This window comes from Triplophysa dalaica, chromosome 7, assembly GCF_015846415.1.
Source record: "Triplophysa dalaica isolate WHDGS20190420 chromosome 7, ASM1584641v1, whole genome shotgun sequence".
In the NCBI taxonomy this organism is placed as follows: Eukaryota; Metazoa; Chordata; class Actinopteri; order Cypriniformes; family Nemacheilidae; genus Triplophysa; species Triplophysa dalaica.
Window position 1 is genome coordinate 15,003,155 of NC_079548.1, and position 24,241 is coordinate 15,027,395.

General features: G+C 37.2%; 4 protein-coding genes across 9 annotated transcripts; 1 reads left to right on the plus strand and 3 right to left on the minus strand.

Moving 5' to 3' along the window:
* Nucleotides 1–474: 474 nt before the first annotated feature.
* Nucleotides 475–7,278, minus strand: rrn3 (RRN3 homolog, RNA polymerase I transcription factor). 3 transcript variants are annotated; one of them, XM_056751770.1, is made up of 18 exons: nucleotides 7,151–7,278; nucleotides 6,783–6,907; nucleotides 6,627–6,683; nucleotides 6,454–6,543; nucleotides 6,243–6,372; nucleotides 6,093–6,152; nucleotides 5,326–5,389; nucleotides 5,177–5,246; nucleotides 4,993–5,091; nucleotides 4,788–4,880; nucleotides 4,360–4,489; nucleotides 3,723–3,853; nucleotides 2,587–2,717; nucleotides 2,019–2,203; nucleotides 1,803–1,911; nucleotides 1,555–1,707; nucleotides 1,384–1,471; nucleotides 475–1,261 (listed from the first exon to the last, which is right to left on the minus strand). In XM_056751770.1, exons 2-18 carry the CDS (start codon nucleotides 6,876–6,878, stop codon nucleotides 1,109–1,111), a joined length of 1,839 nt encoding a protein of 612 aa, XP_056607748.1. In that variant the 5' UTR covers nucleotides 6,879–6,907; nucleotides 7,151–7,278; the 3' UTR covers nucleotides 475–1,108. The 3 variants fall into 3 exon arrangements, with proteins under 3 accessions (XP_056607748.1, XP_056607746.1, XP_056607747.1); XM_056751768.1 differs by having other exon boundaries at nucleotides 6,783–7,263; XM_056751769.1 differs by having other exon boundaries at nucleotides 6,454–6,539; nucleotides 6,623–6,683; nucleotides 6,783–7,263.
* A 737-nt stretch (nucleotides 7,279–8,015) lies between these two features.
* si:dkeyp-72e1.6 (transmembrane protein 238-like) lies at nucleotides 8,016–9,542 on the minus strand. The gene is made up of 2 exons (XM_056751774.1): nucleotides 8,667–9,542; nucleotides 8,016–8,255 (listed from the first exon to the last, which is right to left on the minus strand). Exon 1 carries the CDS (start codon nucleotides 9,167–9,169, stop codon nucleotides 8,681–8,683), a length of 489 nt encoding a protein of 162 aa, XP_056607752.1. The 5' UTR covers nucleotides 9,170–9,542; the 3' UTR covers nucleotides 8,016–8,255; nucleotides 8,667–8,680.
* A 1,594-nt stretch (nucleotides 9,543–11,136) lies between these two features.
* mpv17l (MPV17 mitochondrial membrane protein like) lies at nucleotides 11,137–12,895 on the minus strand. The gene is made up of 4 exons (XM_056751773.1): nucleotides 12,170–12,895; nucleotides 11,810–11,880; nucleotides 11,654–11,683; nucleotides 11,137–11,497 (listed from the first exon to the last, which is right to left on the minus strand). Exons 1-4 carry the CDS (start codon nucleotides 12,471–12,473, stop codon nucleotides 11,312–11,314), a joined length of 591 nt encoding a protein of 196 aa, XP_056607751.1. The 5' UTR covers nucleotides 12,474–12,895; the 3' UTR covers nucleotides 11,137–11,311.
* A 305-nt stretch (nucleotides 12,896–13,200) lies between these two features.
* On the plus strand, nucleotides 13,201–24,207 carry pdxdc1 (pyridoxal-dependent decarboxylase domain containing 1). Of its 4 annotated transcripts, none has more exons than XM_056751759.1 (24): nucleotides 13,201–13,386; nucleotides 14,168–14,241; nucleotides 14,406–14,474; nucleotides 14,693–14,767; nucleotides 14,851–15,000; nucleotides 15,343–15,532; nucleotides 15,681–15,749; nucleotides 16,084–16,162; nucleotides 16,275–16,359; nucleotides 16,511–16,559; nucleotides 16,647–16,748; nucleotides 16,872–16,997; nucleotides 17,115–17,165; nucleotides 18,000–18,044; nucleotides 19,713–19,773; nucleotides 19,864–19,934; nucleotides 20,314–20,419; nucleotides 20,702–20,873; nucleotides 21,041–21,159; nucleotides 21,277–21,398; nucleotides 21,500–21,592; nucleotides 22,349–22,445; nucleotides 22,562–22,654; nucleotides 22,802–24,207. In XM_056751759.1, the coding sequence occupies exons 1-24, from the start codon at nucleotides 13,366–13,368 to the stop codon at nucleotides 23,029–23,031; spliced, it is 2,349 nt and encodes a 782-aa protein (XP_056607737.1). In that variant the 5' UTR covers nucleotides 13,201–13,365; the 3' UTR covers nucleotides 23,032–24,207. The 4 variants fall into 4 exon arrangements, with proteins under 4 accessions (XP_056607737.1, XP_056607738.1, XP_056607739.1 ...); XM_056751760.1 differs by having other exon boundaries at nucleotides 14,854–15,000; XM_056751761.1 differs by lacking the exon at nucleotides 18,000–18,044.
* Nucleotides 24,208–24,241: the final 34 nt, after the last annotated feature.

The window sequence follows — 24,241 nt, forward strand, 5'->3', positions numbered from 1 at the left end:
ATATGTATTGTGCATTTTCTTTTTTTATTATAAGGAAATATTATCTGCAGTAACTGCACATTTTGTTTGTTAAAATTCTAAGGCAAAAATGATATAAAGTCCCAGTGAAATAAAATATTTTCATGAAATATTGCAGTGTTTATTGTGAATAGCTTATCAATGTGTGTCATTCTCTTTTTAATATTCATGTGCCCTCATAATCCTTGGTTAAAATCTGAAAACGCACTTCCGCCTAGTCACTATCCACCTCAGATGACGTATGTAACCGTAACCTTCAACGGTCAGTCTGCTACCAGTTACATTTCACAATGCAACAGTTGTTTTTATACATCCAATCAAATCGCAGTGAAAAAAACCACACTCAACGACCACTATTTCTCTCAATCAAAATTTCATTTTACTCAGAAACGTCAAAATACGGAAGTAAAAACGATCACAACTTTCGGTTCATGTCAGAAATATTACAATCAACAATGAGAATAGCAATATTTTAATATAAATAGTAACATTTAAACCATTCTTTACATGTTTATCCTACTAAGAAAATGTATCACAATTGTGAGGTTCTCAATACAATGAAGCATAGCTTGAGTTTTACAGAATAAACCAAAAAACATTTCAAAAGGTTTTCCTGCTGAATATGTTGTAAGGAGAGGGACATTTTAAGCTACGAATTTAAGCTTAAAACTTAGGTCCCGTTACTCTTTCCAACTAAAGTGAAATGAGGTCAGTCCAACCTCTTAATGCATTTCAGAATAAACTGAGATATTACAAATATCAACTGACATAACCTAAGAATACCAAGTGATACAATTTCCACACAGTCGGTTTCTCCTTGAAAAACTGCCTGTGTTTCTTTATTCTGACCAGAATAATTCAGCAAAAATGTGCAAAAGTTGTATTCTGCGATTTTAGTCTTAAAGTGTGATGGAGGGTTTAGGAAAAACTACTGAAACAAGGTCAGTAAAACTGGTGTCAGGAGCTTTTAAAATACAGTGTCAGTTCGATCTGTGCTAACACAAGCACAGATGCTCCTTGAGCGCCTCCACATGATATGACGTTGGGCTGTACTGCTCATCTGCGACCGGCTGAATATTACAACAGTGGTTCAGAATGGCCGCTGCAGGAAGGAGATGGGGGGAGAGCCTACGCTCCGTGGACTGTGCAGGTGAGATTCATAAGAGCCTGGAGTCATGCCCATTATTGTGTCTCCTTTAGGAGTCTCTCCATGTAGAAAATCATCCTCATCCTCCATGGACCCCTGTGAGGTGAGATGAAGAGATCATCATACTTAAAAATACCAACATGAGAACCTCACAACTCAAAAGGGGTTTTCTTCTTTTGAAAAAGACGCTTGATGTACTAAAATAACAAAATCCAGACCTTTTTAACATTTTTCTTCGGTACATCCATCATACAGTCAGATGGCTCCTCCCACACCTGGTAGACGGGCTCAATAACTTTCCCAGACCTGTTGACAAATAAAAACACGGTCGGTCAACTGATTCATTACTCAGTACTGAGATAACATTACTGACATGATTCTCAAAGCACCTTTTCAGGAGATATGGATCGAAAGGGAAGAACGTATCCAGAGGGTTTACGTCAGCGGACACGGAGCTGCCGCCCACTGAACTCCTCACCACGGGCAGCAAGTGACGGCTGTTGCGCTCGATGATGGTGTAACAGAACACCAGCTGATACTTCCTGCCAACAGAATGGTAAAATAGCCTTCATTTGTCAGCCTTTCATTCATCTCATAAAGCAATGTAATATGATAAATGATCTCTCCTGTACTGTACCTGGTGATGGCTGCAAACATGTTGGTGACGGCAGGCAGACAGACCCTCAGGGGGTTGAGATGGCACATCACTATGCGCTCTAGATTTAAACCCTGCAGGTACGCCAACCCTGCAAAAAAAGAACACGAACAATGAAGAAAAGTATCAGAACATGTTCACAATAACGGATGCATCACCGGTTTCAGGTTTAAACTGGCAAGTTCCAAGTGTACTGACCTTTCTTCATGTTGCCCTCCAGAATAGCATTGTGTCTGAAGATCAGCGTGTAGAACACGGCCTGACAGGCTGTATAAAAGGGGCTGTGCAGATTGACATCACAGAATGCTTTGGATCCTGAGTCTTGACTGTCAATGTAAAGGTGCAGCCAGTGAACCAACAGCTCCAGACAGGCCTTCACTGTTCTGTGGAAGACAGGAAGCTTTATAACAAATTCTGATATAGAGAAAACCATTAAATACGTATCAATGACAAATAACACTTGTTTATTCAAATCAATTTTATCAACCGAATAGAGGGATTCATATTTAATTATTTAATGAGCATAAATCTCTGCCAAGAGAAATATTAAACACCACTTTAGACTTTGTGCAATAATATTTCGTCTTTAATATTTCAGATTTGTATGGATTTTATTTATTTATTGGATATTAAATAAAAAACGTATTGCATATTTATGCAATAATTATAATCTTGATTTTAAAAATGATTGATTTTCTTGTGTTCACATAGCAAGTGCCATCTTTAGTACAATGATGATTTAGTAAAAACAAGATGAGACACGTACGATACTGGAAGAAACTTGGCTCTTGCCATGAAGCTGCCCATGTATCCAGCAGCAGCCTGCCTAAGCACCGGCGGCTGTGAAGGGCTCTGAAACTGTTTCCATAAATGATCTAAAAAGGCTTCAGCCAAACCCTAAAGAAACACAAAAACACATCTCAAGTTGCTGCTTGTGTAGCTTTATGCTTGCCATTTTTGACATAACAAGCAACCAAATATGTACAAGAGCAAAATACACTGGTGTCTTTGATGAGCTGTAGGGATGTGCGGGACTAATCGACTAGTCATTTAAATGATAAGTTCCTACTAGTCGACATTGAAAACAACAGTCGATTACAAAATGTTATAATTTAAATGACTTTCATTTTATTGTTTCGTTTAAAAACCCTTTAAATGACATACCAAGGCAGACCGCAGTATCTGTGGTGACAAAGCCGGGAAAACGAAACCAGAACGCAGTTGCTAAACTTACTTTGCCTTGGTATTAGCTTGGATTTTGTAGTTACTGCAATTTTAACTCTCTCGTTCATCAGAAACCGGATACGATTGAACCAGGAGACTTTGTCCCAAGACAGAGCTTGTGTCACAAAAACAGTAGTAGACCCTAACTCAATTTTGACCAAATGTGTAGTAACTGCGCTTTGCCTTTGGACGGCAGTATAGGCCTACCCTTATTATAACTTAAAGGAGAAAATAAAATGGAATTTGTACATGCTTCATATTTTAAGCCCAGGCACAGACCAGCCAAAGCAAACAAATGCTTGTCGTGTCACTTCTTGCAGCCGCTAAAATGATCCTGTCAGGGTTGGCGCATCAGCAAATACAGAAATATGAATGATCACAACATAAGGAAAGTGTAACACATATGCCAGTTCTAGCTACATTAAATATTGGATATGAACAGTTTGATTAATAGCCTACATTCTTAACTCTTTAAAATCTACATACTGTAGGCCCTACGCAAAGTTTCTGGACCGCCTTCTGGGCCATTCTTAGTTTTAGACTAGTCGACGACACGGTTACAAAACTTTAATTTAAACGACTGTCAAGTTAGTCGTAGCGCACATCCCTAGATTAAAGGGAACTTCCTTAGGTATTCATGTCAAACTCTGAAGATTAGCATGAGAAATGGGAATTTACCAAGCGAAAGCTGCAGAGGTAGAACACGAGGAACTGCACATGACAGGAAGCATGAGTGGGAAGCACCACTTTATCAAACACACACAGCAGGTCTTTGTACAGTGCTTTGGTTTTCTCAATATTCAAAGAGCCTAAATGGATTCAAAAAGACAAATAAATATCTGTGTAATTAACTTTTCATGAATATGACAGAGTGGAATTTTCTTTATATATATGTATAAATATAATATAACTCTTCACAATAGTAAACATTAATGCATGAAAAAAATTCAATCAAGTTGCTTCACACAAAGCATTTAATTAAACATTCGTATTTATATTTATTTTTTATAAACATATACACATTTTTACAGCAATTCTTTAGACACTAAGCAATGTGCGAAACTTCTTTTTATCATAATTATTAAATTTGTAATAACTAATTAAATGGTTTCAGTATGTTTTTCCTATTCCTGTATAATCATAAATCATAATGAGTATCATCCACACAAATTCCAAAAAACAATCAGCACTCATATTGGCATTTTCTTCACTTTCAGGACTCAATGTATCACCTCTTTAAAAACACAACTCACAATTCTATATTTAAACAAACTGACAGGAATTTTTCAAATTCTTAAAATTTTGATGTCCTTACCATCAACACGGCATATGTCTCTAATGTAGGCCAGCAGGACGATCATTAGTGTGTCCAGTCTCTCTGCCACAGGATGGGCCATTTCAGCTTCATCTTCAGGTCGAGATGAATCCAGTGGCAAGTCTTCATCCTTAATGAATAATAAATACAATTATGGGTTACACATACGCCATTGCATGTTACCATTTTCCAATAGTGCTCACAACAGTGGTCAACTATTAAAAAAAACATTTATATCATATTGCATGGATTTTGATGGAATAGTTCATCACTCACTACAGGGGTGCCGCATCCTATAAAAGTTGTTGCATTGGAAAAACTAGTAAATGTGCGAATTTATGTCAATTTATGTCATAATTGTCAATTAATTCATGATATTCTATGTCAGCATTTGAATTGTTGTTGTTTAAATCAGTGTCTCTCATCACCATGTTAAAGAGGCAGTCGTCCCGCGATTCACCACCGGCGTCAGACTCTGCAGCACCTTCTGCTCCTTCAATCTCACTTCGTGGTGCACTAACCTGAATGTAAAAAAATCAACTCTCCTGTTGCATTATATTTGAAGCGACAGCTGCAAAAAAAAAAGTCACTGACAAGCCATCAAGAAAAGTGAGTGAACACAATTCCTCTTACGTCTAATGCCAGCATCTTGCTGATGATGAGCTCCAGGAGGTCTCTCCTCAGGGCGGGTACATAGACTGTCATTCTTAACAGGTTGTGCACATAACACTCCTATGTGGAAAAAAGATTAAGCCTCAGTAAAATCACACATAATGTTGGGGATTTAAATCCTATGACAAGTCTCTCGGTAACTCACAAGTGTCCCGGAGGATTTCTGCACAAACGGGAAACTTTCCGAGAGAATTGGCATCAGGAATCGGCTGGTTCTGAAAGAACAAGAGATGTGACTGATGGAGCGGCTTTAAAACAAAGGAAAGGGTGTTTAGGGTTTTATAAAATACTTACGAAGGAACATATTTGACAATCATCTGCAAGGCTTGATGACATTGATCAAAAATTCTTGGAAGATCTGTGTGCATGTAAAGAAACAATGATATATGGTGGGTAGTAGTGAGTAAATCAGTTGGCTTTGAATAGACAGGATCCTGACCTGGTGGTCGGTCACTAGGGTTGATCATTAAATTCAAAGATATAACTTAACTTAACGCTATAGATACCATAATGGCACCAGTGTTGGGTAAGTTACTCTGAAAAAGTAATTAATTACTAGTTACTCATTACATATTCAATAGTGTAATTAGATTACTGTCCAAATTACTCTGACCAAAAAGTATTTAGTTACTCATTACTAATTACTTTCTATATCCTACATCAACCTTGATTAGTTAAGTGATTCAAGAATGTACAAGAAACGGCTTATTTAATTCATTCAAATAAATAATATTATTAACTGACCAAAGTATTACAAATGTGAGAATTATACATTAAAGCACAGATTTTAAAGTAAGACTTTCAATTTTGATGTCAATAACACTATTGCACACGCATATATTTCACAAAGTATTTAGTTTAATTACATCAAAAGTAACTGTATTTAAATTACAGAAAACATATGAGTAATCCCTTACTTTACTTTTTCAAGGGAAATTACTTAATTACTTAGTAACTAGTTACAACCAACACTGAATGGCACATCATCAAAGTCAAGTTCACAAACTGAATTATTACAAGCACACATTACATTACATTAATGGTACAGAAAAAACACCCACTATCATCTTCGTCATCGGAATCTGAAATATCCACATTTCCTTCTTGGATTCTTATTCTCTCTGGAGCAAAGAGCAAAGAAAAACATTATTGTTACAGATCCGATCAATGTGAACCAATGTGAAGTATTAGCACAGACAAAAAAAACTTACTTGGGATAAAATTAGATATGATGGTTTTGAGACATGGTCTGAGATAGACAGTCTGGGCTGACACAAGGTTACTCAGAAAAGCCAGATATTCTTCCACAACGGCTTGACTGCGTCCGAAGCAAGGCAGTCTCTGTATGGGGGAAAATTCCACACGTAAAGCATAACTGTCCTGACGTTTGATGATCATAAAACAAAAATATGATTCCCTCACCAACACAACATAGATTAACTGTTCGTGATCTTTGCCAAGTTGAGTAACACAGCTCCTGAGTTCCTGCAGCCAGTTGATAATCTGAGCTTCCTACAACAAGTTACACAAAACTGAGAAAACGAATCATATGAACTTTTAAAGCACTTTTGTCTCAGACACAATAAGTCACTTGCCTTAATGTCAGGATCTGAAAGCTGATGCTTTATCAGTTCATAGCCACTTCTGTCACCCTGCAATTCACATCAGACATGTCAGGACATGCTTGAACACAAAACCGAAAGTACATGCATCGGCTTACAATTGCACATGTATAAACCGACACAACTCACCTGTTCTAGTTTAACTAATGTACTGGCAATACTCCCTCCGAAGCGCACGGTCTTCAATGGAGGTGAATTGAGGAAATCTCTGTTCTCCACTTCCATTATATAACGTTATAACAAATACTCTTATTCTGAGAACACAACGCAAGCGACACAAATGTTAATAACGACACCTCTTGTTAACTAAATCCAGTTTATTCAGTAAACCATTGCTGCTGACAAAACAGGTCAGATAAACTGCAGTAGAAACAAACAAAAGATGTACGACCAAAATAGATTAACTTATATGTTTCATAGACTAACGTTACGCGAGGTGACAAACATGGTCGCTTTATGTCATTCATACATAAAACGCTTAATCGTTCACATCTTACCAAAGAATGCTTATTAATAAACGATCTTAATAGAACTACTATTATAGTTGAGATATTAAATGCGCCACATGCATAACCATGCCGAGCTCAATACGGCAGGAAGTGTGTTCTTCTTGTGTGTATTGTTTTCACGGATGTATGCAGACTGCACGCACGTGATAACAAATACTGCCACCTGGTGGTTTGGAGAGTTAGCTCGCTTCATGTGTGTGTTTGACTTCACACGGCGTTGCGCAAAACGATTCAAGTATGATATCATAGTAACGCGAGAGGAAAGCTAGATTCCAGCCAAACATTCGCATTTATCTCGCGATACTTGTCATAACATAATCGTTATGCGCAGTGCAGTTTAATATACCTGACAACTTATTGCTTATTTCATGTGGTCGAAATTCGTTTGCTACGCATACAGTAGCGTACAGGATTGATCTTCTTGCTGTCTTAATTTAGAGGGAAAAAAGTAAATATAAAGACAATACAAAGAAATGTAAGTGATTTTATACATTTTTTAATGCGTTTAATGAAAAAGGTGAGCCTTTTATTTCTTTTATGAAATAATGCACTTGAAATTTTAATTGTAGGCCTATGTGTACCTTGCATTGAACTGACATTTAATTGACACATTTACCTGCTGTTTAAAAGAAAATATAATGTCACTGAGTTTAGGCTACTGTCGAACTATTTATCAACCTGCTGTTCATTTACACCTGCTGATTCTAAGTTGGTATGAGCAAACAAAGATAAGAGGAAGTCCACCCAATAGCACTCTTCGCCGTTCAAAGGTTGTACAGTAGAGTTGTAAAGATTCAATAAAAGCGAGCGAGGAAATTTGTCATAAAACCAGATACTTACAAACACACTCGAATGTAGGAAAATACACAATTTTATTTATGTTGTTATATAGCCATTCTTGCATGTGCATAAGCTCTAAATGGTACGTAGCACAAAGGGCAACACACAAAATCAATCAAAACAGAAAAACTGTAAAAATACAATTCAGTTGTAAACTTTTTTAATATCAAAAACACATTTTTTTACATTTTCACAAGAAGAATTCAAAACGAAATTGACAAATTCTCTCGTCACAAATATTCCCTTCTGTGACCTGTCAAAAGAAAACACACAAAACATAAATGTTAAAACATTTGGCATGCATTTAAAAAGGCTTGACATTCTCTCTCCATATGAACAACCTTATATGAACAGTATAATGTATATAATGTGTTTTGCACCGTAGGGCTCCCAACGATTGTTTTAGGTTTCATGGTTGATGTTTAATAGAGTGATCTGCCCTCACTTATGATGCAAATACTTCCTCAAAGTCTTTCAAATGTCCTTTTCCCTTATGACCAATTTTCTCTCTTGTTAGGTATTTTAAATTAACTTAAAATAGGGGAGGCCACAAAACATTCTTTAAACAAAACAGATAAGATTACTGGATGTTGTTTGGCATTGTTATTAATTACATTTGTGACATACTAAAAATGATTTAAAAATGTAACTGAATGGTAATAACCTGTACACGGTGGATCATATGGCCTGCGATTCTGTTCTGAGGGTTTCTCCACTCACTGTTGCAGACACGCTTGTCACATTGTCGGAGGTCATTGCTAACACCACTGGTACTTGACGACCACCGCCTTCTCTTCTGGGCTTGGCCTGACTTTGAGCTGCACCTTGACGTCGGGTCTCTCCATTTCTCCTGAAAGAGTTCCTTATTCCGTTCGAGAGGCGACTGGAAAACCTCCTGACAACTCCTTCCAAACCTCTGCCCTTCTTCAACAAACCCACATCATCCTCGAGCTCCTCCGGGGGAACCTCAATGTTACCCGTGTACCAGAACACCCACCAAATGAGACTCATAAAAATGATGATGGCGCCTGCATATATAAGAAAATCGTAGAAAAACAAATTGCCAAACACGCCGAGCAATAATATAATGAGACCGAGAACGTCAAAAACCACAGCGAGCCAGAACGCGCACGAACACCGCCCGAGACCACTGGGCGCTGCCTCCATCTCAAATGTATTTTAGTGACTTTGGATGTTTTGCGGATTGTGTAATTGTTCTCTAGAACAATAAGTCGTCTTGAATAAGAGTTTTAAAGGATTTCCGTTTGTTTGCACAGGTAAGAGACCCAAGGAACGAGCTCTCCGTTATCAACTCTAGTAACGCACCTGGAAGGGAGTGGCATGAGAAGTGGGTGCGTCTTAACTACACAGGAAGACTCACCTATAGACACAGAGACCGCTGTTAACCCGTGTGTTATGCAGCACTGGAGCAAAGACTGAACTCGGCACCTTTTCCCTGTTCTTTATTATGTAAACTCTGGATCACACACATTACACGTCATAGTATGTTGTATTTTGTTGTGTTTAGCTCAGAAGGCACTCTGGCACCTTGGAGTTCAATCATTTATATGGAAACAACAATAAAGATGAATATCTCTTATGCTTTTCTATGTGATAATATTAAAAATATTAAAATATTAAATTTTGCTGTCACACCATATAGGACACACGTTGACAAACATATATAGCCTATATGACCCTGGATCATAAAGAAACATTTTAGTAATAGCCAAAAATACAGTGTATTGATGAAAATTATAGATTTTTTTAATGACAAAATTCATTCGAATAATAAAAGTAAAGATCATGTTCCATGAAGATATTTAGTAAATGTCCTACCGGAAATATTTTTCAACATTTTGTTTTTTTTGCACCTTCAGATTACAGAGATTTAAACGGTTGTATCTCCACCAGATATTATCCAAAAACAAACCCAACATCAATAATAATACTTATTTATTCAGATGATGTTAAAATCTCAATTTCGAAAAATTGACCCTGGTTTGTAGTCTATGGTGACACACATAACATACACACATGATATATTCTGGGCAAAATTCAGGTGAATTCTTTTGCACACTAACTACAAAGGACTTTTAACATACAATTATTGTGACATTACATAAATTCACGGGCATTGATAAGTTAGATAAATATTGAATGATGTGAGGGTCCTTTTTTCTAATATGTGCAATAAAAATACAGACACAATTGTGTTTTGATATTTTACTTTTAATTTGTTGAGTGTGTTAAAAACAGGGAGTAAAAAAGACCTAATGACCTAATCTATAACCTAATGCTATGATACCAAAATCGCACTGTGAACATGAAAAAATAGTGGGTATTTTATCTTTACAATTCTGTTATGGATTTGTTTTCAACCGGTTTTACAATAAGCATTTAAAAATTAAAAACACAAAGGCATTTTAAAACCTTACATATATAAATATATATATATAAATTTCGATTTTTTTCCCCCTGTTGTCATAAATGACAGACAGCTTGTGCATAGCAGACATTTCTGCCCTTCAAAGATTAGCAAGCGTCCTGTCCTGCTTAATCCACATAGACAATCAGCACAGGAAAAGCTCTTTATACATGTTACCCAGAACCACCCTCAATATCTCCCGATCTATGTTGATCCGTCTTACAACATGTTTAACATTACCTATACACTGTCTATATAGCAGCTTGACATGAAGCTGTTCAACTTACATATATGTAACCACTGCTAGATCTTAACTATTAAACATGATAAACAACGTGGAAACTGTGACAAATAATACCGTACGATAAATAACATATCCATTTAAAAGTTAAACAAGGTTTTGCATAACTGCATACGGAATTGTGTATTTTATGTAAACCTTATGCATGGATATGTCTTAATTTCTATTTAAAAAGAGACACTACTCTCAATGTGAATCAAAAGCATATTGACATTTTAGAGAATTTGATTAAATGATTATTAAAAATTATGTTAAAATGTTTGTGTTAAATACAACACATCCCACCAAAGTGGGTACATGCCGTTATTATCTTTAGGAGTTATTTCTATTTTACCTAACCCCCAGTATTAACATTTAAAACATTTCACAGACTTATTTTATGAATAAATTAGGCAAACGAGGTAATTGAGTTGAATGGCAACCTAATGCTGTAATGTTTTTCATCATAAATACACAGTAAACGTATACATATTCATAACAGCAGAAAGTTGAATACAAGTTTGATTTATAATCACAGTAATAGGAGTGTAGGACAGAAACAACCATCTGCAAAGGCATGTTCGTGTGCGGCACGATGTCTTTATTTCTCCTCACCAGAACTGCGAGCTAGAAGTGCTTTTTTGGGGGCCATGACCCAGGCTAAAGCCACTGCTGCAGTCCCATCTCCACTATGATGTGAGAAACATAAGAATGTTGCCCAAAAGAATGCTGAACAGCCCATGAATGCTGTTCTCAGATATAGGGGCATCAGAACAAAATTCAGAAACTGAAAACGACAGAAAAACAAGGCTTTCATCATACAGAAAGAGTAAAAAATAGCTGAATGCAAGTAAGAATATTGACAAAGCAGAAGATAAAGGAATGTGTATTGCACATTATCTGTCTATATTAAAAAATATATATGCAGAATGCTGTTTCTCACCTGCATGAATGGCCAATACATTAGTCCAGTCTGAAATATAAAAACACTGGTGTGAATTCATTTGATTTGGACATTTAAGCATTCAACAACAATCACAGAAATGATTCAAATCCAATCAGGACAAGCTTGTGTCTTTTTTTGTGGACTATCTAGTACCTTGTAAGTGTTAAAAAACTTTTCTCGCCAGTCTGCAAATATGTCCTCCTTGCCTTCTAAGAAACTCACACCTGTAAATAAATAAGTTCAATAATGAGAAAGTAATTGAATTATTAAACAACCAAACATATAACTGATATATTTTGGTTAAATAGTTAAAAATCTAATTTAGCTTTTCATATTGTAAACCTGGGTTAACGGAGGAAAGCTGCTATTTTAGTGACAGTCTTTATTAGATTAGACGCTTAAAATTCAGGTGAGAGCATCGAATACCTGTAATCCACAGAAAACTCAATACGAGCAAGTGAATATTTATACTAATTTGATGTCACACTTCCTTTGCACATGCAATAGACCCACCTGTGTAGAAGACACTGGTCGCCAAAGGTGATGCAAAAGTTTGATCCAAAAGCAATTTGCGGAAGATCATGCCTGCCGATCTTCCCGGGAAACGACGCTCCAAGGCCCGCAACCAGAAGTAATTGAAGTTACCTTGAAAACTGAGCGCCACGATAGCCACGTTTCTCGTGTGCCTCCAGTCAATCTCATCCCTTTGCGCCAGACACTGATGCGCAAAATCCCCTCCAGCAAACAAGCATCCGTATAGCGTGACATTAGTTATCCAAGGAACAACCTTCGCTCGTTTAAAGAAAGACTTTCTCATGTTCGTCTAAAAATGTTTTGCAACCTTTAGAAATGTTCACGATGGACACAAAATAAAAAGTGGATTGACATTGAATGTTACCTGATCAGTGCGAAGCGTCTAAACAATTCATTTAAGCGCCCTTCCGCTTAATTCCTTGTCAGCTTGGCTCTATATATTTAAATAGCATCAAAATAAATAAATTACAGAGTAACAGTTTGACAGCTCACTGTCACACCCTTCAGAGACATTAGGCTATATCAATAAAATAACTGCTAAATAAAACAGATCACACGCGTAACTGTGGTTCCAACTCCACAAAAGACAGCAAGTCAATACATTAGAATAACAATTGATTAATCTATATAGCAATTAAATTAAAAGGGTCCAGTCTCCGTTCACACAGTCATCAGCAGTTTCCCGTTACTTTGTCATGTACTCAAATCCAACATTAATCTGCCCGCGAGCTCGTATACGGCTAGAGGGGTGCGCGCTTTTATCTGATCTATATATAATAACGACCGACCGACCGTATGCACCAAGACTATCTTACGTTAGAGTAGTTTATTTTTATGCTGAGTATACCGTTATTGTAGTTGATTTAAACTTTATCAACACACATTTAACATACATGCATCAATTATGTTTCATAAAACAAATAAATAAATTAGTATATGTCATTTCTCTGTGGTAAATCTGACAAAGGGGGCGTATGTTTAGTCTACGTCAGCGCTGCCAGCGTGGAGAGGCATGACACCAGGAAGTAACACCATTAAATTGACTGTACAAATAGCGACACGCAAGGATACGAAAGCAGGATTTCGGTGCTTTTGGGATTTTTATCTGAATATTTATAGCCCGCGAGGACGTACAGGGACGCCGGAAGTCCCTGCGACTCGATTTTCACCATTGCATGGATAATCCGCCGGTAAAGGTAACGTAGACCAGAAGAGCATTTCATTTCCTGAAGGACTCGCTCATTTGATTAATACGCAGGAAGCTTATTCCATATAAATGCCAGGTTGTCATAGATATCGGAGGAATGATGCGGTTACACGATCATATCGAGCCATTGGTTTACACTTGTCGTCATCTTGTAATGATGCATTGTTGTGAAAAATGATTATTTATAAATGATTATCTGCAAACACACTTTCACTTGCAAAGTTTGTTGGGCCACGATTACCTGGTGTGACGAAACAAAAATGAATGAATGAATCAGGAATCAGTAGTGTTATAAACATAAAGGGTTGTATTAGAGCGTGATGCGCACGAGGACGAGAAATGACATTCAGTCTTTCCTTGCCTGGCTGTACAGATGATAAGGTCGTATAGCTGAGACCAGTGACTTGAGCTTGTCATTCGACAGGTTTTCGTATAAAAACACACCCTGTATCTTCAATATCAGGTAGCTCGAGTGTTATTGTGATCAGAAAACGAGGGCTGTGAGGATTTATTGGACACATTTTAAGTAGGAAAGCAATTCACGTCTATTGACATCATCATCATCTGAGCCAAAGAAGATTTGTTTTTTATTTATATTGTATCCGAGTATCATGTAGGCAGTGATATTGCCCACAGGTGATGATAACTTTTGTTAAAGCCTGAGGAATAATTTTCTTGTGACAAGAAATTTGATATTTTGGCATTTCATGAGTCTTCCAGTGTTTCAAATTGCCCTTCAATATATCCATAATCATAATTGTGCTTCGTAGATGATGGACTCTACACTCACCGAGATGGGGAACCATCTCTCTGATGCTATGAAGATTTTGGAAAGTGGGAATTTGTAAGATTTATTCGATTGTCACTATATTTGTACTCTTACAATTATTGAAATTTTGGCCAATTATTACTTTAAAATCCTCTTTATTATATGTTAACAGTTCATCAAAAATATACAAAAAAGGTGTTTTGTTTCAGATATAATATATGATGTGTGTTTATATTTAGAGAGACAGAACCGGTAACAGAAAGAAGAAAGCTGAGTTGGAAAGACATTCCAGGACCTTTACAAGGAGAGTAAGTGTATTGCTTTTATATTTGCTTTAAAAATAAAGCAAATAATTGAAACAATATATTTACACTGTTGCATTAATCTTGCCATCATCCTTATTTGTATATTTGCCATGCTCTTTATAGCTATATATAATATATATATATATAGAATCTACATTTAAAACTCCTCTCATTGGCATACCGTGTCTTAATGTTCTAAAAAATATTTTTTTCCCCTGAAGTGGACAGGATGTTGTGAGCGTACTACAGCTGGTACAGAACCTGATGCATGAAGATGATGACAAACAGAGTAATCGGTAGGGGATGATGTTGTATTGCGTCCATGAGATCATGTGTGAATAGTATGCATGGTGTAATACAACTACAATTGTCTCTTTAGCAGGATGCAGTATGTTGGAGAGCAGGGACACATGGCTCTATTGGGACACAGTCTGGCAGCATATATTTCTGTCTTGGACCGAGAGAGATTTAGAAAGCTGACCACACGCATCCTGTCTGATACCACTCTCTGGCTTTGCAGGCTTTTCAAGTATGCATGAGTTCTCAGTTTCTGTGAGAAGCGTTTTCCCCAGGCATAGATGCACTTTAGTGCTACTATCACCGTAGTACTATCACTTTAGTCAATACTTGAAGTAATGTAATGTTCTTTATAGAAATTTGTGTCACGCCATATGTAACTGGCTTCACCATTGGTCATTTCCTCAACTCAGCAAATTTTATTGGCAGTGGCTTTGCTTGAATAGCATTACGTTTTTATTGCTGAACTACGTTAGTCTTGTCATAACTTGCAACAGATATACTACACAACATTAACAGCATTTCAGTTGTGTGAAGCACCTTTACATGCTTGAATCTTTTCTGTTTTGTATAGATATGAAAATGGCTCGGCTTATTACCACGAAGACGATCGTGATGGACTGCTAAAAGTGTGTCGGTTGGTCATTAACACACATTACGAGGACTATGCTACTGAGGGCTTTACGGTCCTCAGCTCTAAACAGCCTGTTATTTACCAAAGTGCTGCATGCAGACCTGGCCTGGGACAACATCTCTGCAGCCAGGTACAATGTCACCTCCAAATCATTTGTATAGGCCACATGATGGGAAATGTTTCATATTACCATCATATATTACCAGATGACTGTGTTGATGTTTGGTGAGCACTGTTTGCTTAGATTATGCAACACTTTTCTTCTGTTTGCTTTTCAGCTGGGTCTGCCTCTCTCAAGTCTTTGTATTGTTCCCTGTAACACCATGTTTGGCTCACTGCACCAAATGGTAGGATTGTTTTCTTTGAGATGCAAATAGGATATATATATATATTTAAAATGTTAATACTTTTTCAAAAGTTTATTTACTGAGTGTTGGAGAAAAACAAGACTAACTCAACTCAATCTTTTTTATACCGGTATAAGTTTCTTTTGATCCATGGATCATAAAAGCAGTTATTTATTGCAGAATACTAAGAGGAAGTAAATTTTGATTGCTGTCAGGGAAAGTTTTCAATTCAAATTTAATTGTGTCTTTGTGTCTGTTCTCACAATGTTTTTTTTTTTGTTATCTAAATTTAAAGGACAATGCAAATTTTTATTACTGAATTGTCTTTTCACAGGATGTTGCACTTCTTGACAAACTCATTAAAGATGATCGCGAGTCAGGGAAGATTCCACTGCTGTTGATAGCGAATGCTGGTCAGTTCGTTAGAAGATCTTATTCATTTATTCAAAATCTATGTAGTTTTGTTTATTGTTAGTTTAGCAAGCAATCATTTAAATTAAATATGTCATTTAATTTTGCTTTCAGGAACGCCAGGTGCAGGTCATACTGACAAACTCAGTCGTTTGAAAGAGCTCTGTGATCAGGACAAAATGTGGCTCCATGTAGAGGGGTTAGTATTATTTGGTTCCAATTTTGACCATCGGCAATAGCAATAATAAATTAATTTCTCATTCTGTGTTTGTTACATAATCAAATAATATAAATATACTGATCATTTAGCAATCAAGTCTATAAAAAAACTTTGTTTACCTTTCTCTCAGGGTGAATTTGGCAACACTTGCTCTTGGTCAAGCCGCCACCTCTGTTGCGGTATGTTGGCATTTTTTGGGGGCATTAGAGCAAATTGGTTTCTTGTGCTTGACATTGTTCTCAAATTTTCTTTTCGTCTGTCTCAAGGCTGCCACCAAGTGTGATAGTATGACATTAACTCCGGGACCTTGGTTGGGTCTGCCGGCTGTTCCTGCTGTCACTCTTTACAGACATGATGATCCTGCTCTGGTTAGTGGAATAGTTCAATAAATTACCAAACTGTTAAGAAGACAAGCAAGTTAGATTTTCAGTTATTGTTTGGGTTATGACGAGTGCTAAATCTTACTTGTCCTCCCTGTCTGCCGGGGGCAGTCTCTCTCAGCTGGTCTGACATCAAGCCAACCAGTAGAGAAGCTGCGGGCTCTGCCTCTTTGGCTGTCCCTGCAGTACCTGGGGCATGATGGGATTGTAGAGAGGATTAAGCAGGCCACGCAACTAGTAAGTACCCTGCCAACTTTCAGAAAATCGGGTTGGCTGCATCATACGTAAAGTACTTTAAACAATCAAAAATATTCCTGTGTTCTCACTGGACACAATTTATCTGTTTCTCTGTAGAGCCAACAGCTGTTGGAGCACTTAAAGACACTGGCTTCAATAAAAACCTCGGTAGGTGATATTTCCTGATCTCTTAAACTATGTAATGGCACAAAGACTATTAAAGTTACACCAAAATCACCACAAATAATTGCAGTAAGTGAAGAGGAATGAATGTCTAGGAAATAGAAAAGCGTACTAGAAGGAAAAAAACTTCTAACACATATTTATTTCTGTCCAGACTTGATTGTCTGCTCTCTCCATTGTTAAAGTCTTGGTGATATTCTCAGCAACAGCAGACGTTTCTTAAATTTACAAGCAGTTAACAATACATTGGAAAAATATTATAAATAAAGAATTTGGAATTTAAGTTATACTTTTATCTTTAAAGGATTACTTCAGCCAAAAATAAACATTAAACATTTATTCAACCTTCTGTTATTTGAACGACTGCTAAGCACAAAAAATGTGGAATATTGAGTTGGGGGGAATATCGAGTTCACTACATGGCAGTACATTATGACACACTTAAAGCACGCAAGAGAGTCAACAAGAAAGTCTAAGTGGCTTTTATGGTCATTTTCCTTGTACTCAGATATTGAAAAAAATTAAAAGAATAAACTGAAAAAATGCTTAAATACTGGGTTGTGTTTCTAACCAAAACCGGTTTGAGTATGTGGCGTAATGTACTGCCATTTTATCGATTTTCATTAAATGATACACTTTTGAGGTCAAGTTTCGAACAGCATGGGGGTGACTAAATGGCGACAAGATTTTCTGGTTTACTTTAACTAGTCTTTTCAACATTTCCTTTATCCATGTAAGTGGCCCCCTTTTCCCTTAAGTAAGACAACAGAAGTCTTAACCTTAAAAGCAAACACTTGTGTTCTCTGTCACCACCACTAGGATGTCCTTGACAGTGAAGTGTCTCTCGTCGAGGCTTTGCACATGGTAAAGAGCAGAGTGTTAATCAAATATATATGTTTGGCGCTGTGGTTTTGTGACCATCAGCAATGTGTGCAGCTCTTATACATTAGTGTGGTAGTGAGCATGGGTGCCTTGGTTTCAGGATGTGGTGTGTCATTCCCGGGTCCCTCTCATCTCCGGGGGCTCGCTGCGGGACGTGCTGGGCTCTCTTATACTCTCTATTGTAGGTGGGACCAACCCTATGCCTGCTTGATCCCACTCCACTCCTTTTCCTCTTCACTTGCGTTGTTTTTCCACTGTTCCCTCCCTCACCATGTCCACCCATAAGTGCTGGTGCTCCGTTTAAAGGCTTTTATTCGTTTAAAGGCCTACCAGTGCTGAAGGCATGTGCAAAAACATTCAGAAAATGTCACTTCATAGAGCTTGATGACTCGTTGGGCATCAATCCTGGACCTCACTCTGTAGAAATGAGGCGTCGTTATGGAAAGTCTTATAAGGGGAGCTTTAATATGGAGCGGAACGGTGATGTTCCTGTGTCCAACACTAGCATCTTTATGTTAAGAGTTTGTTCATTATAAAGGTTTCAATAGACTAACTTCGAAAACCGGAACCAGGGGGCAACGCTAGATATATATATTTTTTTTAATAAATACAAATCTTCCTATTGCTCATTCGGCCTAAAGGTGCACTCAGTAGTATAAAACATAATTTGTTGTACAGACAGAAATGTTTTGTAATCATAGCCTTCATAGTTCTTTCGATTCATTTCATTTTGTTCATTTACTTGATGCTTTTATCTAAAGCGACTTACAAATTAGGGCGCATTTAACATTTTGTCTGCACTCCACTGTCATGTCCAGTAAAGGCAAATATACACAATTCAAAATAAAAAAGAAATTTTGACATAATGAATTCATACAATTTAACTAATATAATTAATATCTAAAGTCATGCACACTCACAGGAGGTGAAAAATCTGGTTATATATCCAGTTAATAAAAGCTGTTTTAAAACCTCTCGAGATCAAATGACCAGCCGAATACTTCTTTATCTTTGTAACCATTATATTGGTAACTTCAGCATATGAATTAAAAGTCTAGTGTATAATATTTAGTGGCATCTAGCGGCAAGGTGGGGAATTGCAACCAACGGCTCACTCCACCCCTACCCCCATCTTTCGCTTTCGTCAGCGCTCGGCTCGACTACTGTCCATCCTGTGCACTGTGTACCTTACTGCTGATAGGCTACAAGGTAGTGTTGGTACTCGGCCCGACTTTGTCTAAACAAGCGTAATTCTGAAATCGGACACCCCGCCTTTAGGCAATAAGAAACATCCACTATTCATGGAGGAAATTTGATCATTTTAATAATGGCCATTTCGACAGTAACTCAGTTTCATGTTTGCAAAATGTTAATTGTAGCAAAGGTTTCAGCGTCACACATTTCAACAGTAATGCATGACTTTAGGTCATGTGCTACTTTTTGCAGAATGACCTGTCAAACCAGTAGCTAGCAAACAAAAACCCTCTCCATGACATCGCATCAATACATTTATTACTAAACCAGTTTTCACAATAACATGGTAGCTTTCACAGCATGAAATGTCAATTTCCTGTACTGTCTCTTGATCACAAGTGTCACAGGTTTTATTAGACTTTGTCTCCACCCTCTGTGTGTCTGTGATGTTTGTAGGTGGAGGATGAACTGAATTCACCAGTGGTGGTGTTCAGATTTTCTCAAGACAACAGTGCTTGTAAGTATTTTATTTAAATCAAGATCAGCATGCATTACATTTGTATAGATGACAGGAAGTGCAGGAATTACCAAATGTCTTATTTTTCAGCATCGAGCGGCGGCTCAGTAGAGGGAAATGTTGCAGAGGAGAGAGAGATTCTTGATGCGCTAAACAGATGGGTAAACACTTCTCGCTCCCTCACAAACACTGTATCACAATCTAAATACAGCCCAAACTGTGAGTGTTTATAATCTAATGGAAAGACGTGAAAGACGTGTCATTTCAACTTTAGATGTGCTGTTTTTCAAGATTGATGGGTAAAGCCTCTTAACCTTTAGTTAATTTAAGTCATTTTACCATAACTCATGAAACCCAGCCTCAGTTTTCAAAAAAAAAAATGTTCTTTTGAACACAAAAGGAGTTATTATCCAGAATACATTTTTTGGGAGACCAATCCCTTTAATGTAGCAACTTCATCTTTGTAAGCTATCCAAAACTGTTTTAGTTTAGGCTTTCTTCACAAAAAATGACACGACTGCTTTTGATTTGATTTATCAGTTGGGTGAGCAGTTGGCGCAGCAGGTGCCCATGAGTGGTGTGGATGTGGTTGAGCTGGAAGATGAGGGCACATGTGTTCGTTTTAACCCCCTCATGACCGCAGCAGGTAAGACTTTTGGGAGGTAATTAAAAGGATGGGCTGTTGCTTGCTCAACGCTTTTGCTAAACTGCAGATACATCTATATCATCTCATGACCAAGACATTTGTCCAGAGCTTTTTTCAGAGGGGTTGTACTTGTCATTTGTGCTTATTAAACGATATCTCAAGAAATTGCTAGCGCTAGCTCTACCAGGAGCACTGTTGTCTTTGTCTGTCAAAAATTGTGCTACTTTTGGCCGTCTTTGAGACCCACACTAATTCATGTTCACGTGATGTGTGTGTGTGTAGCGCTTGGCACTCAGGAGAATGACGTGGCTTTACTGGTGGAGAAGTTGGGAGAGATGATTCCAGTGTTGAGCTGCACTTTGCGCTTCAGACAGGACTTTAAAGATGAGGTCTTACAACAAGCTTCACTCTCTTATATTGAGGATCTGAGCTGGCCCGGTCTTGGAGGCGTGAGGTGAGAATCAATATTTGATCAATATGTGAGTTGTCTAGTATTTGAACCGCCAACCTTGCTGTGTTCTGAGACAGTCACTGTATGTTAGATATTTTTACAAAGATAAATCTTACAAAGAAACTTTCTTGGATGCAGGTTTTAACATGTCAGTTTTTCTTTTTTCTCAGATATGAGCCCAGAAACACAGACCTTGATGAAGACAAGAGAAAAAAGAGGGTGGAGAGAGTCAACGGTGATTTGCTTAAGAAACTGAAGGAGCTGGATACAGACCTGAACTTCTCTGTCGGTATGTGACTGATAGGAATATGGTTATGCCACTGCTCTATATTATCATATAACGCTCTGTGAAACCCTAGAAACCATGAAAAACTTAAGAAACACAATTTTTTTGTCTCATTCACAGGCCCTGAGTTTTGTGAAGAGAAAAATAGCATATTTATTGGAATGGCAACTGAGGACCTGGATGTGGCCGAGTTGGTGGGAACTGTTGTATCTCTTGGCAGACACATTGAGGAAAGTGGAAAGGTGTGCATTGATTTTCACTAAAGCTGTCGGACATAATTTATTAAATTCTGACTGCAGTATAAAATAAAATAAATAACACATCTGTTTATGTTTGCGGCTAGTTATTTGAGAACATGACAGAAGTAGTAATGCGAGGCATTCAGGAGGCGGAGTTGCAGCTTCAGAAAGCCAATGAAGAGAAGCTCATAGAAGAGGTGAGATTTTGTATGGGTAATTGTAGAGTGTTTGAGACCACATCTAGGATTTAAAATCAGAAAATATTAAAATGAAAGAATGAATGAATCTGCACGACTACCTTTCATTGCCTTAATACACACAGAATATTGTTGAATCATACTGAATTAGAGATAAAGATGAAATTCAGAAAATGCCTTTTCACTACGGATCTCAGATTTTTGGATACAACCATATATGTTGTGTAGACATTTTTTGTAGCCATTTTGCTTTCATTTCTAAATAAGTCTACTCATTTAAATACATTTTAATACTATTTCAAGTAACAGTGCAATGGATCACAAAACTTGCGGTTCAGATCATTTTACGGATTTGGGGTCAGGGATCAATTTTTCGGATCAGCTAATTTAAATGCACTAATAACTTGTTTATGCAATCAATAAAATGCTCAAAAAGAGGGGCGCATATATAAGGAGTTTTACAAAAATGAAGGTTTGAAAGAACCTTGACGGTATCCAGAGAATAATTTTTACAGATTATTTAACATCATTATTTTAAAAATGACAATATGTTAAGCAAATAAATATGATATAAAAGTGCAACCAGTAAAAAAAGTATCTTTTACTCTATGATGAATACATTTACAGTTTATCCGTGGGTCACGTGCGTTCCGAACTGTAGCGGTTTCCCCACAAATTTTAAATGAACAAAAACATTTTTTAAAGAAAAATACAATTATTAAAGGATCATTCTTTTTTCTTTCTGTTATATGGTAGGGTGTACTTCGACAGATACCTCTGGTGGGCTCTATGCTCAACTGGTTCTCTCCAGTACAAGCCTCTGTGAAAGGAAGGACATTTAACCTGGCTGAAGGTACATTCATACGTATGATAAAAGTTTTGTTAAGAAGCTCAAAGATAGGTTCTAATAAAACCGGGAAGGTAAATTTAATTTGTTTATTGATTATATATACTATCTTCACTCCACAGGTTCTCTAGACAGCACTGAGCCCGTGTACTCCGTTAAAGCCCAGATGACTAAAGAGTCCTCCCTTGATTCCCCCAGCAACGACTGGATTCCAGGTAACAATACATCTTGTTACGATCATAGAAAACTAATATATTTCAAACCACGCTGATATCGAATCAGTAAACAGTTCCTTCAAAAACATGTGGCCTGTTTATTGATGTTTTGTTGAAATGTGCTTTATCACATTGTGTGTTTAACAGGCAAAAAACTCTTTCAGCGTCATGGGGCGAGCTCGGATTCTATTAGTGATACCAGCTCTGTTGGCCAGCTGGACGAATCGTTCAGGGACACGGCACCAATCCAGGCTGCTGATGAAGATGTGGCAGAGGTTCCTCAGGAAAATCCTTCACATGCAGAAGAGGAAACCATCTCAACAGATCAACGTGTACCTGAGGGCCAGGACACAGAGAGTTCTGATGCTCTTAGATAAGACCATTCTCAGGTGGATGTCAATGCAGTTGTGCTCTGTTAAAGAGGAACCTGCATCTGTGACCTTGATGCCTTGAGCGAGTCACTTCTAAAATTAAGGAATGAAGCAGCTTTAAACACAAATAACACTGGAATTTCATAAAAATACACTCTAAATATATGTCCAAATCTCAGATCCCACAGCCGTAGTGATTAAATAAGCAATTGCACACTTTTATTTTGGTTAAGGCGGGGTCTCTTCACAGTTCTATTGGTGCACTGCCAGTATATCCTTGCAATATGGGTGACTTAAGATTTCTTTAGATTTTGGTTGTGGATGCTTTCCCCTACTCCATCTGTAGGTCTGTTTAACAGGTTTTGTCGGCACACATTATTTACGCAACGAAAGGGCTGTTGTGGCCAAGCTGTCATGATTATTAATGTTAAAAACGGTTGTCAAAATGTCTTGCCAAAAGTTTGCTTCACCCATTCTCCAAAGGGAGAGACTTATAAAGAGGTTGTGACGCTGGAAGACTCTTGCAGCTAATCAAACGATAGCCTTATTGCACTTTTATGTACACAGTGTCACACCTTAATCAGAACAGCTGATTGTTTATTTATTCCATAAATAATTCCCCTGGTGACTATTTAGAGACACTTGTAAATTTACTGTAATTCCACTGAAGTGTGAAGACCTCAAATAACACAAATATCCATCCAGCACTCTTGGCTTTACCAATGGTGAAATGATTATAATACTGCTGTCACTGTGAAGAATGTTTCAGAAATGTTTCTTTGAGTATAGTTGTTACATTTTTAGGATGTTTATGAAGGTTAACTATTATGTACAGACATGAAGAGTCTTATGTTGTTTACAATGTTGAATGTGCTAGCACACATTAACATTGCTACTAAAATATGATTCATTCATAATCGGCAAACTAATATTGTACAAATAGTCCATCCATTAGTATCATTTTTAAACCACTACAACAACATTGCGTCCATCTGTTTAACGTGATTGTGCTTCCTTTTTTCAAAACTATAATTTTTTAAATGATGCAATAAATCAATGGGAGTTTATTCGGGAAGAGGTAACTCTTGTGTCAAAATAGAGTGTTTTTTATAATGACAATAATGTTATTTTACAATGAGCTATTATATAAATGTCAATAAAACTAGCACTAAAGAAATGTCACAGTTACTTTATCCTTATTTATTAAAATGTCAGA